General features: G+C 38.7%; 1 protein-coding gene across 2 annotated transcripts in view; it reads left to right on the top strand.

Annotated features, from left to right (window-relative positions):
* The window catches only part of ERICH1 (glutamate rich 1), an 88,288-nt gene extending 68,416 nt beyond the window's left edge, over positions 1-19,872 (top strand). For both annotated transcript variants that reach the window (XM_042463338.1, XM_042463248.1), the window contains 3 exons: positions 12,796-13,164; positions 14,471-14,665; positions 19,603-19,872. In XM_042463338.1, coding sequence (XP_042319272.1) covers positions 12,796-13,164; positions 14,471-14,665; positions 19,603-19,709 — 671 coding nt within the window. In that variant the 3' untranslated portion in view covers positions 19,710-19,872. The remainder of the gene's footprint in view (positions 1-12,795; positions 13,165-14,470; positions 14,666-19,602) is intronic.
* Positions 19,873-20,993: the final 1,121 nt, after the last annotated feature.

The following is a 20,993-nucleotide window of genomic DNA, read 5'->3' as shown; positions in this document are numbered from 1 at the left end:
TAATAATAATAATAATAATAATAATAATAATAATAATAATAATAATAATAATTTTTATTTATATTGTCCTGCCTCTCCCGATGGTTCGAAGCGGGATTACAATTCACCAAAGCCTCTGACAAAGAAGAGTGCTGTATGGTCTTTTTACAGTCTTTCTGTGACCACCCAGCCCCTCTTCTTTTTCTTCTTTTCCCTCTGTCTAGCTGGTTGTTCTTTTTGCTAGCTGCCCTTGAGTCGAGTTCAACTCATGGTGACCCTGTGTATGAGACACCTCCAAGACCCCCTATCTTCCGCTGCTTTGCTTAGGTCCTGCAGATTCAAGCCCGTGACCTCTCTGATTGAGTCTAACTATTGGGCATGCAGTCTTCCTCTCTTTCTACTGCCCTTCACCTTTCCTAGCATGAGTCTTCTCATGATGTGACTGAAATACAACAGCCTCTGTTTTGCCATCTTGGCTTCCAGGGAGAGTTCAGGCCAGTTTAGCTGGACAATTATTATTTTTTTAGACAGCATTAACACTGAAGAACTGGAAAAACCTTCAGACATTCCATTGCCTGGTTGCAGCAGCATGGTCACAGTAAACAGGGCAAGAAAGCTTGAACTGGGAAAGAATGGGACACTTCCTAATCTGTGGTAGTTGTCTGTGCCTGCCTACAGCAGGCAAGGTATACAGCCGTTGCCTCTAGAATCTCTTACTGAGCATGGGTGAACAGCAAAACCGAGAGAAAGGAAGGAAAGTGAATTAGTCTTCAACAACAGCTATCCCTAGAATATTTTTTAAAAGCAAAGATCTATGAGTTTGGACACCAAAATGGAAATCAAAGAGAAAAAGTGGAGGCTGGTAAAAGAAAAAGTCATTGATGGGTGCATTTTGAAAGAAGCTTGCAAGTGGTTTGTAGAAAGTTTGAGGTGTTTTTGTTTACCTGGTCTGGTTCTTTCATTTCATATGTGCATACTGTTAGTTCTGAATAAAAACTTCAGTGTAACATATTGAACTACTCTTCCTTTTTTGTGGTATAGGAACTTATCCCTGTTCTATTCATATAATTTCTACCTTTGGTACCAAGAAGAAAGGTCCAGGAACACAACTACTTGTTAATTAAGGTATACCTGTAATTGTAGCTTCAATTCCAGGTGCTTCTTGCATCAGGGAATTTGTATGGGTGCCACAAACTCAAAAGAGAGAAGTGGGCAGGGGAGTTGCTGCTGCTCTGGAGGCTTAATAGCCTGGCAGGAATCCAGTAAAGATAAAGATGGCAAAGTACATCAATAATGTGGTTTGTTACCCTGGCACCACTCAGAACATGTGTACCCTTGCTGAAAATTAAGTTAGAGATACCTTACCCATGGTATAATGAAGTACTGACATAGATCTGGCAATGCTCCCTCCCTTTTGCAGGGTAGGATGCTGATGTCTGGAAATGAGGAAACATATTTTCAGGGAATTGTTTTTGTCTGGTATGTTTTTGTTTGTCTGTTTTTAGTTTCAGTGCACAAGAAGGTGTATGTATTTTTCTTTCACAAGCTCAAAAAATACTTCACTGTAGAGAAACTGATTTCCTTCCCTATCCCTAAAGTTCAGGATGTATAACAAACATTGTATTGTATACATGGATGGCTGTTGCTGTCTTGCTTTTAGTCTTTGTATTAAATTGTTTAAATCTTGTTGATAATTTAACATCATTTTCATCACAACTTTTTGTATGTTTTTAGCCATGACTATTTTTATTTATAATTCTCTATATGTCATATGATATCTTGTATCTCAGCATCCAGAAATGGCAGGGTACAAATAAAGAGAGGGATGAGGAAGTAATGCCTTCCTGGAAAAAGGGGCTATCTGGCATTATGAACACAGCCATATTTATATTTATGTGGCAGTTTTACTCCCGTATCAGTGTGGACTAGGACTTCAGGAGACTAGGGTTCAAATCCCCACCTAGACATGGATCTGGGTGAAACTCTTCCAGTTTCAGAGGAAGGCAATAGCAAACCCACACTGAACAAATTTTACAAAAAAAATCCTGATAGATTTGCCTTAAGGTGGGAATAAATTTGAAATGACTTGAAGAAGGAACAAAACAACAACAACTAGGAGCAGCCTGTCTCTGTATATCAGTTGATGGGAATGTCTGCTTGGGATACTCCCATAATGCTTCTGGTGAGTCCTTGTATGAACAGAAAAATGGACTGGATAGAAACTTTGATTTGGTCCAGCAGGATTTTGGTTTAATTTGAAAAGATATTTTATAAAGGTATTAAGTCAATACTTTTATTGAGACTAACCAAAATGTCACAAATAATGAGCAAGCTTTGAGTTCATGGCCCTCTTCATTGGGAAGTGGAGGCATATTGTATTCCCCTCCTTACAGTTTTGTTTGTTCACTACTCTGGTGACATTTAAGCTTGTTTTAATGGAATCCAGTGGTGGATTTTGAACTTTTCCACCCTCAAATGGGTGTGCACAGTTTCCTCTTTCTTTTTGCATCTTTCTATTATATGGTAGAACAAGAAGTGTCATGAACTATTGATTATCAGTGTCATTGTTCAGAGTACATTAACTCTGTACTGAAATAATCTATAGGTGCGGACAGATTAGTATACTGAAATTGAACCTGTAGCTTGTCAGTGCTTATTTTGTTCCTCACAGTTTTTGTGGTGAGATTTTGTGCACTTTCCATAAATCATAAATGAGTTTGGATTTTAATTTTTTTTCTTTCTAATGTTCATTACGTTGGCGTATCCAGCTGTGCAATTAATAAAATAAAATGTACTTGGAACATCAACTTGGGGAGAGGGAAAAAAGAGAGGGATTTAAGTGGGTTTCTGGAATAGCAAAGGGTTATGGAAAAAATAAATAGCTTCAACTAAGAATTTAGAAAAGAAAGTAACATTATTTAAGATGAAATCAATACCGTAGATAATTTTTGTAGGCAAGGTTCCAGGTAATGTGGTACAGGACAATTGCCAGACATGATGTGGGAGGAGGGCTTTTTAATAAGGTAGAATATTATTTTTTAATGAGAATCATTCTGCACTGTCAGTTTATGTGTGATTTTTCTGTATGAGATCCCCTGAAAAAGTTGTGGTTAAGAAACATTCTTGTCTTAATTTAATAGCAAATTGGATCGAGATTGCAGATTGAAGTCTTATTAACAGACAAAATGGATGGATGAATGTCAGATTATGGCAGTTTCATAAACCCTCTCACCCTACACAAAATTGCTGAAAATAGACGACAACGACAACAAAAGTTTGTATAATAATAGTGTTGCAGGCTGTTGTAAGGTAGTCTTATCAGTCTAAAATCTCTTTATTGTGCAATCCTATGCATATTAACATGGAAGTAGTTCTCATAGGTAATTGTGTATAGGATCATAGTATTAGCTAACTGTATTCTATATGTGTATGTTATTTGCTTTCAAACGACCTTAAGGCAAACATATCACAGGGTGGTGGGTTTTTTGTAAGTTTCTTCAGAAGGGGCTTCCCTTTACAATCCTTTGAGGCTGAGAGACTGTGATATGCTCAAGGTCACCCAGTGGGTTTTCATGCCCAAGAGGAGATTGAGACCCTGCTTTCAAGAGTCATGGTCCAGTGCTCAAACTACTACAACATGGTGGCTCTCACATTCCGTATAGGCATAGTAAAATAGAAGTCTGGCATAATTTTTAAAATAAATATATGTGGTGGGGATTATTATTCTTTATTGAAATAGGAGAGATACATAGCTAAGACTCTGGAAAATCTATCTTGTTTTTGCCTTCCTTCCTATTTAATATGCCCTTAACCACATAAGCAGGTTTTCTACTAGATACCAAAAACAAAAGCATTATTTCTTCAGAATAATGAACTTTGGCAAGCTTATTTTTGGCCAATGACTCTAATCTACCAGCATAATCTGAAAGGATTGATGGGTATACCTGCTTGAAAAAACACTCTACCCTGCTGTCCTAGCACATCAAGGTCTTCATCATTCAATTACATACATCCAAAGCCATTCCTTCCCCTTTCTTAGGTTTTTTTTTAGTCAACATAAAAATAAGTCAGAATTTCAGTACTGTCCTCTCCTTCCCTGCCTGTCCGCCTTCATCACACTCCCATTCACTTCTCTAACCAATGTCAGTTTCACTGAGCACATAGTGAATGGCACAAGGCAGTAAAACCTGATTTGTCTCAAGGTGCTCTCTGCCCAGCTATGTCTCAGCTTTCAAAAGCCTATGATTTCCAGGCTATCCATATATGAAACAACAGATTTTTAAAAATCATGTGGCTACAACTTAAACATCCTACCAGAACTGTAGATAGTTAGCTTTGTTTGTACCACTGAGAAGAGGAGTGATCCCCTAAAAGACGCAGGCTAAACTGGAGCATGTGGATTCTTGAATATGTGGTTAAAAATGTGTGCATAAGACTGTACATCATTATAACATTTTGATTCCACTGTAACTATCATGGCTGAATCCTATGAAAATCTAGGGTTTGTTGTTCATTGAGGCACCGGAGGAGATCTCTGTATCTGAGAATTCAAAATACCCGTCCCTAGACTCCCAGTGTGGTACTGGTATAGTTGTTTGACTATGATTCTGGAGAACTGGGTTCAAATCTCCACACAGCCATGGAAACCCACTGGCTGATCTTAGGAAAGTCACGCTCTCTCAACCTAAGGAAGGCGATAGCAAACCTCTGAACAAATCTTGCCAAGAAATCCCTGCGATAGGTTCACCTTGAGTCACCATAAATTGGAAACGCCCTGGAGGCACACGACAATAACAAAGGATTTTAAAGCAGGTCTTGGGTCAGCACTACACTGAAGATATGACACCATATGCACATGCTCTGTCAGAGCCACTGAGCAACTTTAATAAGGAAGGGGTTTTTTTCCCTCTCACGAGTCCCTTACCAAGATCTGTAATACTCAAGATCCCTTTCATCTGTATTTTGGTTTGATAAAATATATATTCACTAAAACTTTTAACTTTTGAATGCAGCTTCATTGTTTAAACATTGTTGTTATTTTTTTGGTTTTGTCTATGGATATTTCGTATGTGTTTGCAGCAGAAAAAGTATCTTTAAATATTCCAGATGAAGAGAGGGAAAGCTTTGTAAAATAAACATTTTGAAATGTAAATCTGAAAGTGAAAAAGCTAGACTTTTTTTAACCAGTTAAATAAATAGAATCTTGTTATGTAGTTTTAAGTACTAAAAAAATCGTCTTCAGCTTATGAATATAAATTGCTGCAATAAAAGCAGCTGCCACTTTTGGAATTCAAGGTAAAAACTAATCTCACTAACCACAAAGTCCCTTTAGTAGCAATTAGTTCCTGCAGGTGCTGAACTGCAAAACTCAAAATGTCCTGTATTAAATATTCTTACAGCAATTTTAAGCGTACCTTCTAAAGAAAAAAAAAAGGAAAAACAACAGCAGTGGCAGTAATTTATCAGACAAGTTTATTTCATTCCACCTCTGCTACACCACCTCTCATACAGGGTATGCCTTATGGAGCTTGGAAATGTTATTTATTTGGATTTTTGATACCATGGTCCAAATAAAGAGAGAAACTTTCACAGCTGTGCATTTCCTCAGCCATCACTTTTACTCACAATGAATACTATGACATGTGCAAGCATGACATGTGCAAGTATATACAGTAGTTATCTCTGTTTGGGAATGATTATGTTTATAATATGCCATCCTTTTGTCCACAGTAGCATTTATTGGGCAAGGCAGGGAAAGGTTTTCCTGTTTTATTAGCAAATGAGTGAGGTAGGTAAATATGCAAAATAATGATTGGCTTAAGGATATAAAATAACTTTCATTGTTCCTTGATGTTCAGCTCAATATCTCCCCAATGCCCTATCAAAGATTCATGTACATGTCTCTTTAATCAGGAATTGCAGCTTAAGTGAGAAATAAACACAATATGAATGAGCAGTATGCTGACACAAGTCCATTCTACCCTATTTTAGATGTCCATACATAAAAGTTTGTAAACAGATGAAGTAGGAGAGAGCTTCACTTTATCTCTGAAACTGAGATTATGGTTAAGAGCACCCAAACAAGCCAGGATCATAGCCACCTTTATACTGGAGTTTGCTGTTCTCTTATGAATTGTCACTTGAGAACACACAATTGACTATAACCCCATGTTTGGAAATGACACAAAACCTTTTGGCATCCACAACTTGAAAATATTTTAACAATACATACATTCCAAAAACATTGAGTTTGCCATTATATCTAAGGGGCACCCTTTTACTATGCCTTTGTATTTAATGGGACTCCAGCATAAATGAATTCTGGTATCCATGGGGGATCCTGGAACCAAACCCCAGTAGATATAAAGGGCTCACTGTACATGATCTTACAGTGAGAGGATTTCCCAGATATTGTACAGATGTAGCCACTGTATTGACACACCCACATGTTCTAGGTGTCACACATCCTTAAAATTTGCTTGTATCTGAAGACATGCCTGCCCAGGTGGAGGCTTCTTTAAATCCTTCCATAGGTTAACAGTCACAAAGTGGTGAACAATACAGAGATGTGTCAGTTTTCTCTAGGGACACATGAGCATCCTTTGGATTACTTTGAAAGTGCCTAATCTGTTTTTCAAGATCAGTGTGACAGAATATTGTTTCCCTAGTGGGAATGTCTGCGAGTAGCATTATTTTCCTGCTGGGGTCAATTGGACTTGTAGTTTCTATCCCTTCCTCAACAGCAAAGGAGCTGGACTTCTTTCCGCGTTGCTTTCCCCCCTTCTCTACTTCCATTAAAGCCAATCTTTGGACTGGAAAAGAAGGCTGTGATGTGCCCTGTTGACCTTTAGCAATTCATCAGAAATCTGAAATGTCATCCCTGATTTTATGAACACCTCTGTTTAGATTCTTATAACATCCTCCCCTTTTTGTTTAAATGTGAGTGCCCAAACCGTCATCTGCAACAATGTGCAGAAAATTGCTTAAACCACATGGTGAGCAACCATAAATTAGCATTTTCTCCTTACACAGGCAATAAAAATATAATCATTTCTAACAGATCTTAGCCAGAATAATGGTTTCACAACATCAATGCCATTTTGGCCCAGCTACTTTTCAGTAGATTTAAAAAAAACTCCCCATCCCTTTTTACAGTACTGATACATTACAGGCATTTGTTCTTCCTCCCATCTGCCTGTATCCTCCTGAAATATGGTTATTTCAAATGTCACACATGAGAGAGGCTTTTGAATTGTAGGTACATACAGCAAATTATTTTGGTCTTTGCCATGCTGCAATGTTGAATTGCAAATGTATTTTTATTCCTCCGCCTCCTTCATAGAAAGTATCACAACTGTTCCGCAGTGAGTCACTCATCTGTCAGCTGAAGAAGAACTGAAGGTCTGATGCTGGTATTAAAAGAGGAGTGTTTTTGAGATAACACTGTTCAAGGAAGGAGAACAAGCAAAAATAAAATCCCAGTCCTCATCCTCAGGGCATATTTATTTTTATAAGGACTAAAAATGAATTTACAAGGAAGATGCCAGACAAATATTGGATGCCAAAGGCCAAGCTGTGAAAATAAAGCATTTTAGAAGCAATAAAACAGACTGCCATGCATTATTCTATCAGTCTTGTCTCAGCAGGTTGCTTGAGCAGCCTGAGGATACTCATTGGCTTTACCAGATAATCAAGGCTCTGTCACATCATCGTTTGTGAAGCTCAGATGAGCATGGCAATGGCATCATATATTGTTTCTTTCATCTCCCCAGGATCACAAGATGGCATGGTTGGTCACTGGGCCCCCTTTTTAGAGTACCTCCCCACACACACTTTTTGGACTTTAGTTCCCAGAATACATGCATTTTAACAAACATTGGCGCATCAATATCCCAGGAAAAGCAGTGCCTCTGTAGGTGGGAATCTAGTAGCAACTGTAAGGTGACCCCAAAGATCTTGTATGGCTTCTAGTCAACCTCTAAACACCCATTTCAAATACTTTGCCATCCACCTGACCAGTCACTGTCTCTTTATTTATTTATTTATTTATTTATTTATTTCTCTCTTGCTCCCCTCTTTCAGTGACTTTCCACTCCACTTTTCTTCCCTTCTGCTCCCTTCTAGCATGGTTGCTCCCTCATCCCCATAGCTGTCCCATTCTCTTGTCTTTCTTGGTCCCTCCCTAAAATTTTATATATTTATATATTCTGAAACATGAAGGAATCATGCCTCCATTCCCACCCACCCCAAGTGTTTCATTTGTTTCTCTGTATGTACTTTAGATTGCAAGCCACTTTTCATGCATGAAAAGATGGACTATTCAAATCACCATCATCTCCTTCCTTCTCCTGCCTGACTGGTCAAACACACTGTTTGCAATATGTACACACTATTCTGTATATCTGTCCTTGCATCCTTCTGTACCACATATTTGCACAAGGCGATGACTCTTGAAACAGGCATGGTTCCCCACCCCTATCTCTTCAGACTGAGGGACCATACTGTTTGAAGATTTTCATACCTGACATAAACATGGCTTAAACGTCGCTGAAATGTCCTGAAATGGTGGCAGGAGCATGCATGTCTGAATGTCAGGTGCGCTTCCTCCATCGTCATTCAATCATCATTCCCTCCTTAGCATCCCTTAATCGTTCCTGGGGACCGAATTTTCTATGAATGCAAAGTTTGTGTTCATAGGAAATCCGCACTCCTTGCAATGATTCAGGGATGCTAGAGGGAGCCACATTTCCATGATGATTAAGGAAGTGCACCTGGCGTTCAGACACGTGTGCTTCCGCCACATTTTCAGGACATTTCAGAGACATTTGAGCCATGTTTATGCCAGGTATGAAAATCTTCTTTACCAGCTATTCTGTCTTGGCTCATATCACCACCTGCTGGCTACCTAGGAGTCCAGCTTGTGCTGGTGGTGAAAACCAGAAAGGACAATTAACACTTCACATAAGCATTCTTAAGTACTGGAATATCAGGATATCTATATGGGAAATTAGTAATCCTTTTGGTAATCTTTTAGGCTATTTATTATAGACAGTCACGTCAATGTCTGGGTATTTTTCTTGCCTTGCATAACATATCATATATGATAACAAACATCTTAAAACATCATTGAGTTCTTTCATACTTTCCATTGTGCCCTAAGGCATTATGAGGGCATTTCATAATGATATAGAATTCTGTCACTTGTATCATATCCTTAACCATCTATTCATCAGTGAATACAGTCTCAGCTGTTGAGGCACTACACATCAGCGGTTAATAACCCTAAGCATTGTTACATCTATAAACCTCCATTACATACCTATAAACATCTTTATATCTAATATAGTTTAATTGGCTCTTAACCAGCAACAGCATGTCTGGGCAGTTTATCAGTAATCAGGAACAGCATTTGTCAACTTGAAAGCAGTATTACTGTCTTCTCTTCATATGATGGAGACTGGCAAAGTCGTCTGATTTTGGGCTTCTTTAATTCTCCCTCCCTCTCTCCATCTATCAGCTGGCCTATCAAAATAAAGGCCTTGATAGTGCCTCATTTATCTTATCCAATGAAAACAAAGATCTTAAACAGGATGTCACTCTAATCTTTTCTGATATAATATAAATAACCAGTATAGAGCTCGATCTTGGTTATTGGCTGCCTTCCATCAGATTACATCAGCTATTGTATCCCCTAAAAGGGTTATTAGTGGTCAGATCTGCTCATATCTTGGTGTTGATAGAAATGCAGACATTCTAATTTCTTTGTTCACATTTCAGTAGGCATTCTCCCCAACATTAGCCTGTCTCTAGCATTCCCAGAAACACACACACACACACATTTTGTAATACACATAGCTTCCTGCATTATATCTTACACGTTATATCTTATACATTATAGGTTATACTCTGTACATACTCTCCGTGTATATCAAGGCCTCAAAGCACAGGAAGTGCATGCAGATCTCATGTGTTAGAATTAACAGCCAGCTAAAACATATAAGAACGGAGCAGTTGAGCCTTCTGCCAGTCTCCTCCTTTGGAAGGAGATGGATTGTGCTCCACCACTGAAAGCTGAAAATGCAGGGTCCTTAATAATGCACCAAAGCTACATCTGTTTCTGGTGTGCTGCCATCTTCCATGGAGATGCTCTATATTTGAACTGCATGACCACTTAGAATTCCTGTCAGTATTCGTGGGGAGATTGTGTTTACTGCAGAGAGCTGTACTTTGCAGGTCTCCACACTCGCATTATAAATGTTTAAAACATCCTTGTAGATGTGGGATATATGTTGCTTTGGTGTATGAAATGAAAGGGTGAAATAATAGAAGTGTCCAGGATACTTTGAAATTTATGAGAAGTGGTATTTAGTTCAGCCAGGAAAAAATGCCTATTAAGATAGGAAATCATTTGAGGCATAAATCTCAGCATTAATGTGTTAGCATGGACTCTGTCAGAAGTTCTCTGGCTTTGATAGTCAGACACGCTCTCTGATGTGGCATAGCACAGGGCCAAGGATTCCTGCAGAGTTCAGGGTGGGGGAGCAAAGCTTGGTTCTGAGCGAAAGGGACTGAAAGTTGACTCAGAGTTGGTCTGTGTTCTCAGATCTTAGTGGACAATTAGGCAAATAATTTCACTGCTGGTGCTGGAATGATAAGAACCTAAATGTGTGGCTGACTCCAATCAGAATGCAAATAAGGTTCCTATTCTTGTGGCTCTCAATCCCATTTGAGGTCTGTCAGTGAGTATTAGTCACAGTGGATTTGTGGACTTTTCTCTGGATATAAAGATGGTGAGCCACTGAACACTGGCTGGTGAGGATGGCTAGTGCCTTCAGAACCTGTTTAAGGGCCTTGTGAGTATTGGTTCCCATGGGTAGACCTTTTGTGGAACTGTAACTCCTAGAATCCCACAGTTCGTGGGGCCATGTTGTCTGTGGGATTCTTGGAGGCGTCATCCAGCAAAGTAACTTTTTCAGTCTCCTGGCTGTAGGAAGCATGATCCTGGGCAAGATACAACCACAACAATTCTTTATTACAATCCAGGGACCCAGCAAAATGAAATTCACAACATATAAAATACTGTAAAGTAAAAGCACAAGGAACAATTCATACAGACCGAGCATTTTTTTAGACATTTGGGCAAGATGGACGTTTGCCTGTAAGCTCTTTGCATTCAAAACCAAAACCTAACACTGTAATGGGATGTGTAGTGAACAAACTGGCTAACTGAAGCTAAACTGTATTTTAGCATCGTTCAGCACCATAAGCATTGCAGTGCTCTTTCATATCCTTTTCTGCTTAGAATTGTGAATGTTTAGCAGCATGGAGAGGAGATTCACCCTTTCTTTTGGCTTACTGGCCTTTTTCTTATGCACAATCATATTGTTGTTTGCCACTGCAAACCCATTCCACAAGCAGCTGGTATGGGCATACATTACCCCTCCCTCCATCTTAGTTTTTTTGTTTGGTTGTATTTTCCCCAGCATGACCAATTTCTGCCATGGGAATAATTGTATTTAGAATAGGTGGGAGAAGGCACCGCCTCTTACTCAAGAGGAAGCTGAACAAGCACTTTCTCTTGTGATTTGCATTTGCCTGATGAGGCAAACTGTAGGACCCCCTGCCTTTGCCTTGTAGTGTTAGCTCTGCCCCATGAGTCAGATCCCATGTATGACACTGAGATTCCATTTCTACTATGTCATATGAACATGCAGCATATGTCCTCAAAATAGTTGGGGTGGAGGAACATAATCTCTCTCTTGTTTGGGCCTTTGGTTCTTCAAGCCCAGTACTATCTCCTCTGACTGACATTGCTTTAGGCAGAGGCCATTCATGCCACTTGTTCATTTATCCTTTTATACTAGATATGCCAGGGATTTCTTGCACGCAAAATATAATCTCCCCTTAGTGGTGTGTTCAGATGAAGGTATATGGCATTGACAGTACTCCAGGAGGCCACCTTTCTCTCTTCAAATCCTTATTATTTTCTGCAAAGCCTACAGCTTTACCATTTAGCCCTCATCTCCAGCTGAGCCAAATGCAAAGTGTATGAACTGGCCCTTGTTTATACTTCTTGTTCCCCCTGCATTCCTTCCTCCCTTTTTTATTTTGTGCTTCCCTACTATCAAAACATAATTAGGAATGAATCCAGATCTGTTTAACTAGAGTCCTCATTCCCCCTCTGCACAGCTTTATCTCCTGTCCTGTTAAAATGCTACACAAAAGTGTAAGAGTATACTGAATGATTTGAAATTTGTCCTGTCAGTGGATTATGCCATCAGGAAGGATCCCTGGAAATTGGGCAGACACACCTTCCAGTGACCTGTTCTGCCATCAGAAGGCAGATCCTGCCTGAAGCCAGTGCATAGACCAATAGCTGCTTGTATTGGAGATTTGCATTTTTGTTCCTTTTGTATCTGTTGCTCTGTACACTGGTTGTGCTGACTGAATAATAATAACCATCCAAACCTTCCATGCCGTTGTACCTAAACACCCCAGTTCTGGAAGAAAGGGGGCCATTCCTGTCTTTGTTGTTGTGTGCCTTCAAGTCATTTCTGACTTATGGCATCCCTAAGGTGAATCTATCACAGGATTTTCTTGGCAAGATTTGTTCAGAGGGAGTTTGCCTTTGCCTTCTTCTGAGGCTGAGAGACTGTGACCTGCCCAAGGACACCCAGTGGGCTTCCATGGCCCAGCGGGGATTCAAACCCTGGTCTCTAGAGTGATAGTCAACTGTGCTGGCTCCCATTCACAATTACAGTACTTCTTACATCTCATTTTATTTACAATCCCAATGTGCTTCTTTTAAACCTACAGAGGGGAGTTGTGAAGGTCAGCCCCAGAGGAAACGTATTCGAAGAAGGAAACGAAAGAATGTTTTGCAAAATCCTGATAACTTACATGGAGGCTTGGCAGATTGTGGAAAGCCTGAAAATCTGATTGAAGATAAGTTACAGCTGCAGCACGCAGAAGGCCCTAACCTAAGTAGAAACAAAAAGAGGAAAATGAAAAAGAAGCGGCAGAAAGAAAAGATGAGAGCAGCTGGCTTGTTAACAAAGCCAGCCAGTATAGATTTCATGTACAAGCCGGAGATGGAAGAAGGAACAGACTTTGAAGATGCAGATAAAAAAGTTGATAACCTTCTGGATTTTTTGCAAGCAACACAAGAAATCTATTTCTCTGACAGTAGGTACATCCCTCTTCCTCCATTTCATTTGTAACTTGAAATAGGAGAATTAAGTATTGCTTATTTTTCCTCTGTAAAATGCAAAAGAAATCTCTCTCTCTCTCTCTCTCTCATGGTCTCAGTTTGACAAAACAAGAATAAGCATATATAAGCTCCAGCACCCAAGAGCCAAAAGAGCTGCCCAGTTGTTCATTGGTAATAAGGTTCTTGTGATAGGAAATGGGAAATGGTCTCTGTGGTACTTCAGTTGGCAGTGAAGCAAATAGCAATTACAGTAGATAGAATTGCTTTAATGTTCATGTGGTTATCACTTGGAATTCAAAATCTATGGAGTTTGTTCCATAAGGAAAATTCTTAGTGTGAAATACCTCACAATGAAGACCTGGAAATATTTTGCTATGGCACACCAAGACATTATCTTTGGTAGCTGCAGTGCCACTGTTCCCTATCTCCAAATCTCCATTGTGTTTTGTTTGCACACTAACAACTTTACAGATGGAACAATGTCCACTTTTTTTTCAATTCTAAGTGACAACCACACAAAACTTGTTTGGATTTATCCTAAGATGTGGTCTGGAAAAATCCTTCTTTTATTAAAATAATAACATGCATCCAAATGGTAATGTAATTCATTGGCCACAACTATCAGATGAAATATTAATGCATTTGCAGGTTTGGAACTGGTTGTACTTAATACAGATCTCCTTGTTTTATCATAATCTGTATCTTGCAATCTTATTTGTTCTTATTGACACAATTATACAGCTCCTTTGGGCTGGTTATATATGTTTATCACTTGATGTATACTGAACCAAGTGAAAAGCTGGTATGTGTGAATGAGACACCACATTTTAATAATGAGACAACTTCTATATCAACATACCACGCTATAGCCTATTTGAATCAGAAGTAGGCAACTCTGGTCTTCCAAATATTACTGGACTGCAGCTGTGAGTATCCTTCAACATTGGCTATGCTGACTAAGGTTGATGGGAGTTGCAGCCCAACAACATCTGGAAGGCTTCATTAAAATGAGCTGTTTTACACATTTGACTTCCATTCATCAAGAGATGAATAATAAAGTTATGTTTTGTGAAGGTGAAAACTAGCCCTTAATTCATAAATGAGCAAAGCAGAGACCTTAACATGGTATTGGACTATAATACATGTTCTAACCGGACATCAGTGCCTCTCAGGTTTACATGGGCTTGTGTTTTTTATTTAGATTTCAAAACAGGAAAGTGATGTTGAAAAGAGAGGGTAATACACTTTTCTAAACAAACGTCCTTGTTTTTCTTTCCTTAGAGCAATCAAAGTGTGCGGAGTCAGCTGTGAGTTCACAAAACATTCATGAGATCTTACACAGTCTTGAATCGCGCAGTATGTCTTTGTCAGATGTTGCCCTTTTGCATCAGATGAAAGCCCTTGTACTTCTGCGGGATGCTGAGAGACTAAAAAGTACTGTGGAAGTGTTCCGCACGCAGTCAGCGATGCCTCCTGGTATGTTCTGGGCACCCAATTGTGCTATTAATGTTTGTCCTATGGGCTAGGATACAGATTTTCTTTTCCTATGCAGAAAATGGCAAATCTATTCTTCATGGATTTTTTTCCGTATTCAATATTTCTGTAAATACATATATAGGGGGATTGATCCAGAGGTGCCCTGCCTTAAGCAGAGGTTCTTACATGTGCAAGAAAGGCATAACAATTTCAACATAACAATCGTAAACACAAACTTAAAAAAACACATAATTTCACAAAAAGCTATAAGACAAAAAACTAAAAAACAAAAAGATACAGATACTGACTTCCTTCCTAGCAGTTCCTGCTTTTAATGTAAAATAGCTGTCTGATCTCGTTCCAAGTGATAATCATTGAATTCTATTATTAGACAAATAACCATGCTTTTCTTTACTCTTTGATAAAGTAAACATTTATAACTTTATATTTATAATATTGCTTATAATTATTACCTAAATTTCTGTTTCTTTGTATAGAATGCATTTATATATTAATTCCTTAAATATACAAGTCTTAATTCTTCTGTGCTTTAAAGTTATTAACAATAATATCTTCCACGCAGGATATTCCAACAATATGTGCAAGATTTTTTTAATGGATTCTTCAGTTTTATCAACAAGTCAAAAGCTTTTTTTCCTGTACGAGATCTTTATGTAACAAAAGAGAGCGGAAATCCAGAGATGGGCTTCCATAACCCAAAACACATTACAGAAATAATCGAGTTTGAGGCTGCTTTTAACGGCCCTGGCTCAGTGCTAGGGCACCAGAGCTCTCTGACAGGGAAAGCTAAACATCTCACAAAACTACACTTCCCAGAATTCCCTGGGAATGGTTAAAGCAGTCTCAAACTTTCTTTCTGCAGTGTGTTTAGGACCCATTTGTGAATGGCAGCTCACAGTCTTCCATGCAAGATTTGTGCCACCAACACAAGATGTTGCACAATGTCACATGATCCCCCTTGCACCACTGCAAGAATCCCTTTGTTAGTATTAATTTGGAGGATGGAAGGAGACTGTATTTAGTGATTATGATGTAAACATACCCAAATCTAAGTACTGCTCATTTTTTTAGGTCAATGGATACTAGGTTAAGGGTATCAGCCACCCAGCAACACTGACCTTATAGCCAAGCAGAGCCAAGGAAGTCATCTTTTTGTGTGTGCAATGGTTTATTGTTCATGTCAGAGTCCTCATCCCAAGAATGTTTCATCATGTTGTTGTCAGGAATACAGTGAGGCTCTCTTTGCTGCTGGAATAAGGAGAGGACAGCTGCAGAGAGAGAGAGAGAGAGACAGAAAAAGTCGTACTTTTCTGCTTACTATCAGGAAGCCTCCAATAAACCACTAACGGACCACAGCTGACAAGTTGAAAGCCATTCTAATTTTTTGACTTAAGGAGATGTTCTCTTTGCTGTTACATGTCTTCAACTTGTTTGAAGGTGAATTTGTCATGGACTTTTCTTGGGAAGATTTATCCAGAGGAGGTTCGCTTTTGCCTTCCTCTCTGCTTGAGATAGTATGACTTGCCTAAGGTCACTCAGTGGGTTTCCCTGTCTAAGCTTAGGTTCAAACCCTGGTCTCCAGAGTCCTAGTCCAACACTCAAACCACTACATCACAATGGCTTTCTGATGTTCTCTTTACTATGACTAAGGTTTGAAGTGACACCATTTTCTAGAACATCCAGAATTGGAAAGAGCAGAGAAAATATCACAGCTGTCATTCTGAGTCCGTACAAAGAGCTTAAATTGCTGGGGGTGGAGGAGTGTTCTCTTCCTTCTTGCTATTAATACAAAAGGTGAATCAAGTCAAATCTTACATAAGGAAAAAAAATGTAATAAATAACCCTTTTTCAAAGAGGAAACCATTTTTGCCTTGCTTTCAATAAGGGTTTTGTTGTTGTATAATTTTTTCCCCAAACAACTGCTTCCATTCGTATTCTAATGAAACAAAACCAGACTGTCTGGGACTTGGGGGTAATGAGTTGAATGCAAAGGAGTGCCACTTGGCAGGTACTTCACATGTTTCATAACATCTGGAAAACAGAGAATGGGAAGCCACTTTGGAAAACATAATTTCCCATGTGGCTTTGTCTTGGGCAAAGGAAAAGGTGGCAAAGCCACACATGGAGGGGAGAAGGTATTCCTTGTGTCAAGAAGCTTTACAAATGCTGTCCCTCTTTCTAGGCTGGAACTCACTTTTTGGGGCCCTTGGGGTTCCCTGGTCTTCAATAACATTTTCTTACTTGTTGGGAAGCAGCAAGTCATAAATAGCCATCTTTCTTGTTGCCTAGGAAATTATCACTCACTAAAGAGGTAAAAATGTATTCTGAAAGGCTTTTTTAAAATCTGCAGAACTATCCTCCTAATAATTCCTCCTCTATTTATTTATGAATTTTGCAGATCAGTAGACTATATAGTTCTCGTTCACCCGCCATTCACATCTTGGATTACCCATATGCTCTGCAGTTATTTTTTAAAAATGAACAAACAACAAACAGTATTTAATGGAAAGGACATTAAATAGGAGGTGGATTAAAATATAGTGCACTGTAGAAAAATACTTAACATTTAAAATAAATAGTATTTGGTAGACAGTAGGCTGTGATTATATATCAGTATTTTTCAGCCTGGTAGTCCTCAGATAGAGGGATACAGTGGCTTAGTGGTTAAGAAGCCAATTCGGAAGGTTGGCAGTTTGAGGCCCGAGTGCTGCATGATGGGAGAGCTCCTATCACTAGTCCCAGCTTCTGCCAACCTAGCAGTTTGAAAGCATGCAAATGCAAGTAGATAAATAGGTACCACTTCTCCGTGGAAAGGTAACAGCCACATGACCACCAGAGCAATCCTCAGACAATGCTGGCTCTTCAGCTTAGAAACAGAGATGAGCACCACCCCCTACAGTTGTTTATGACTAGACATTCATGTCAAGGGACTAACATTACCATTTTACTCTCCAGATATTTTGGATTTCATCTTCCATAATGGTGCAGCCAGCTATACCAGCTGAGGAACTGAGGGAGCTATAGTGGAATACCAATTTAGAGGAAGGGTGGTGCATGCTGTCGTGTGCTTCAAGTAATTTCCAACTTAGTTTCCCATTAAGGTGAACATATCACAAGGGTGTGTTGGTTCATTTGTTTTTTGCAAGATTTGTTCATAGAGGGGTTTGCCCTTGCCTTCCTCCAAGGCTGAGATAGTGTTAGTGGGCCAAAATCACTCACTGAATTTCCATGCCTGAATAGGGATTTGAGCACTGGTCTCTCAGATTCCTAGCCCAGGACTCAGACCACCACATCTCACTGATCCTCTGGTATATATTTTGTTAAATACTAGATCTAGTATCTTGAAATATAAGACTTGGAAAGTATCTCTCCTGTAGGATTGCATCTGCACTACAGAAATAATGTACAGTAGTTTGACACCACTTTAATTGTCATGGGTTAGTGCTATGGAATTCTGATATTTGTAGTTTTGTGAGATACTTAGCCTTCTCTGTCCCAACTGTGGGCACAGACAGAAAGATTTTCTCTTTTGTGGACCATAGCAACCTATCCAATAAATGCCATGCAGTTGGCAGGAAAAAGATAAGAGTGAGAGCTGAGTCATGTGGACTGGAGATTTGGAGGCTGTTTAGACTGTTTTTCTCTCTCCTTATTTCCAGAAATAAGACGTTTTTTTATATGCACTTGGATGTGTAATGTGGAGCCACATGCGTTTTATAATTTTTTGTGTATGGTGGGCATAATCAGCAGTAGCAGCAACATCATCCTATCTCATTTATAAAGTATCTAAAATTAATTGGTGCTCTAAAATAAAAAGTCTGTTCCCTGATCACAAGCTCACATTCCAAAAGATGCTGATAAAGAAGTGAAGGAGGAATGGTTGAGAAAGGTGGAGGATGAAAGAAAACAAAAGGAAATACAGAAGAATGTGTTTTGCAGTTATAATTTTAACAAGTATTTGCAGAACAAACAGAAAAAGAAAGGGATCCAGAAAAGCAGATATGAAGAGACAGAGATTTCCAAACATAAAGAGAGGTCAGAAGAAATGACAGATGTTGAAGAAATGCCAAGGAATCAAGGAAAAACCAGAAGATTAGAATGAACAGGGTGTAAAATAAGGGAAGATATATAAGGGAAAGTGATGGAAAAGGAAGGAATGAGAGAGCTAAGAGATTTAATAATGCAATGCAAAACAAAACAAAAGAATAAAAGAAAAAAGACATCAGTACCTGATCAAAGCTAGGAAAAGGTAGCGGGGGGGGGGGGGGGGACGACAAGATAACAAGATTAAAAAGCAAGATGACAAAAAGTTTCAGGACTGATGAGGAGAAAAGTAAAATACTGAAAGGACAGTAAGAAAAATATTAGTATAATTTAGACAAGGACTAGTAAACATTATTATTATTATCAGCAGCAGCAGCAGTAGTAGTAGTATTCACATTTCTATCTCAGCAATCTTCATAAGAATTCAGCCTGCTTAGCAAACTACCTAAAAACATTAGTTAAAATCATAGTTCTAAATACCTGAATATACAAATACATACTATAATTGTAAAATACAATAGAAACACCAACAGTTTTTTAAATCCTTGGCTCTTGTTTGTAGTTGCTCATGTCCCTTTCTTCTTTATATAAAGTGACTGTGTTTCTCAATATAAGTTTGGGTCATCCCTGTTATATGCAGTTCATGTCATAGCTGTAATTATTTGTTTAAAGATTAGAAATCTTGAGGTTTTCCATTTTCTCTGGCTTCAGTGGATAGGTGTTTAACTCAACATCATATTCCAAAGCCAATTGGAGAGAGATAGTAAAACACAACACAAGCATTTGTTTTGTTTTTCTTTTTATCATAAGGAAAGTGTTTACTGAAAACGATCATGTTAATGTTTCATGAAGAATTCTCTTTTCCTTTGCAGATCATGCCAAAACAATCTCTTCTCTGTTTCTGTACTGGATTACAGATATCCTTCCTGGAAAGCACAAGAAGGAAGCAGAATGTGTGCATCCATCTGTACAGAGTTAGAACTCAATATATAAAACTCTGAACTGAATCCAAGAATATTCAGAAATGGCAATGCAACTAAACAGATTTGCAAATTCACCAAGCACTGCTGGGATTTATTTATTTATTAATGACTGTATTGGGCACTTTTGTTTTAAATATAATAGGCTGAGAGAGGACCATAGAAGCATCTGTTTACCCCATCAGTGCACATTTTTCTTTGGTTTTACTGCATCTGGATTCATGTAAGGAGGAATCATTTGTGAGAAGCATCATATCTACTAAATCTACTTGGTAGCTACAGCTGAGTGAAAATTACACTTGTCAATTGATCTGTTGTTTATATTATGCCAGAATCCATATTTTTTTTCGTAAAATAAAGAGTGAAAGTAGGTAGGACAGATTTTCATATTTGGCACAGAACTCTAAGCAGATCTGCTCCTTTTGAGTGCAGTGACATGCCTACCCTTCACTGTGAATTACATAATATAAAGATTATGACTATTTGAAACAACTTCACTAGTTAAATGCCCAATTTATTATTTTTCTCATAGCAGTCTTCACCAAATTGCACATACCATCAATAGAGATTAGGAAAACAGCTAAATGCAAGACTTCTGTACCGTGAATAATTAATTGTATGAAAGGCTTTGGGGCCTTTTTTTTTGTGTGTGTGTGTGTGTGTGTGTGGGTGGGTGGGTTGTGTTGCTTTTTAAAGAGCAGACTTGCATTTTCTAACCCTAACATGAAAGTCTGAATCTGCCAAAATTCCTTCCTCACAGAACTGTAGCAGCTCCTGCACATGGTTGCTCTAGGGGGCAGCATGTCCAAGAGGAAATTGGATTGAATACCCAGAGGAACTTAGGTAGAATAGATGCAATATTTGTTTATTAGTCAGGTTCCAGAGGTCCCATTTGCAGGCATACAACCCAAATCCTGTTTCCTCTACCCTTTATTGTCCCCAAAATTTTGTCAGCATAGAGTATGTCATGTCTATCGAATTTGAATTTGGTATTTACTGGTTAACATGGAATTTCAGTATGCTCAGTGTAGGGGACAAAACTGATCTGTTTTAAATACTGAAGAAGTGATTATATCACAACAGTGTGCCCTCATTCTAGCTATGCCCCTACAGCAGCATACTACCAATTTCCAAAGTGGTCTTACCTGTAAAATCTGTCTTAGATCATACAAAAGGAAACCTATAGCACCTTCAAGACTTAGAATTACTGTATATATGCTCATGTATAAGTCTAGAAATTTTAGTCAAAAAATTGACCCCAAAAACCAAGGTTGACTTATTCA

The sequence above is a fragment of the Sceloporus undulatus genome, chromosome 1 (genome assembly GCF_019175285.1).
Source record: "Sceloporus undulatus isolate JIND9_A2432 ecotype Alabama chromosome 1, SceUnd_v1.1, whole genome shotgun sequence".
Taxonomy (NCBI): domain Eukaryota; kingdom Metazoa; phylum Chordata; class Lepidosauria; order Squamata; family Phrynosomatidae; genus Sceloporus; species Sceloporus undulatus.
Note: the sequence above shows the minus strand (reverse complement) of the source record. Positions and strands in the feature narration are given on the sequence as shown.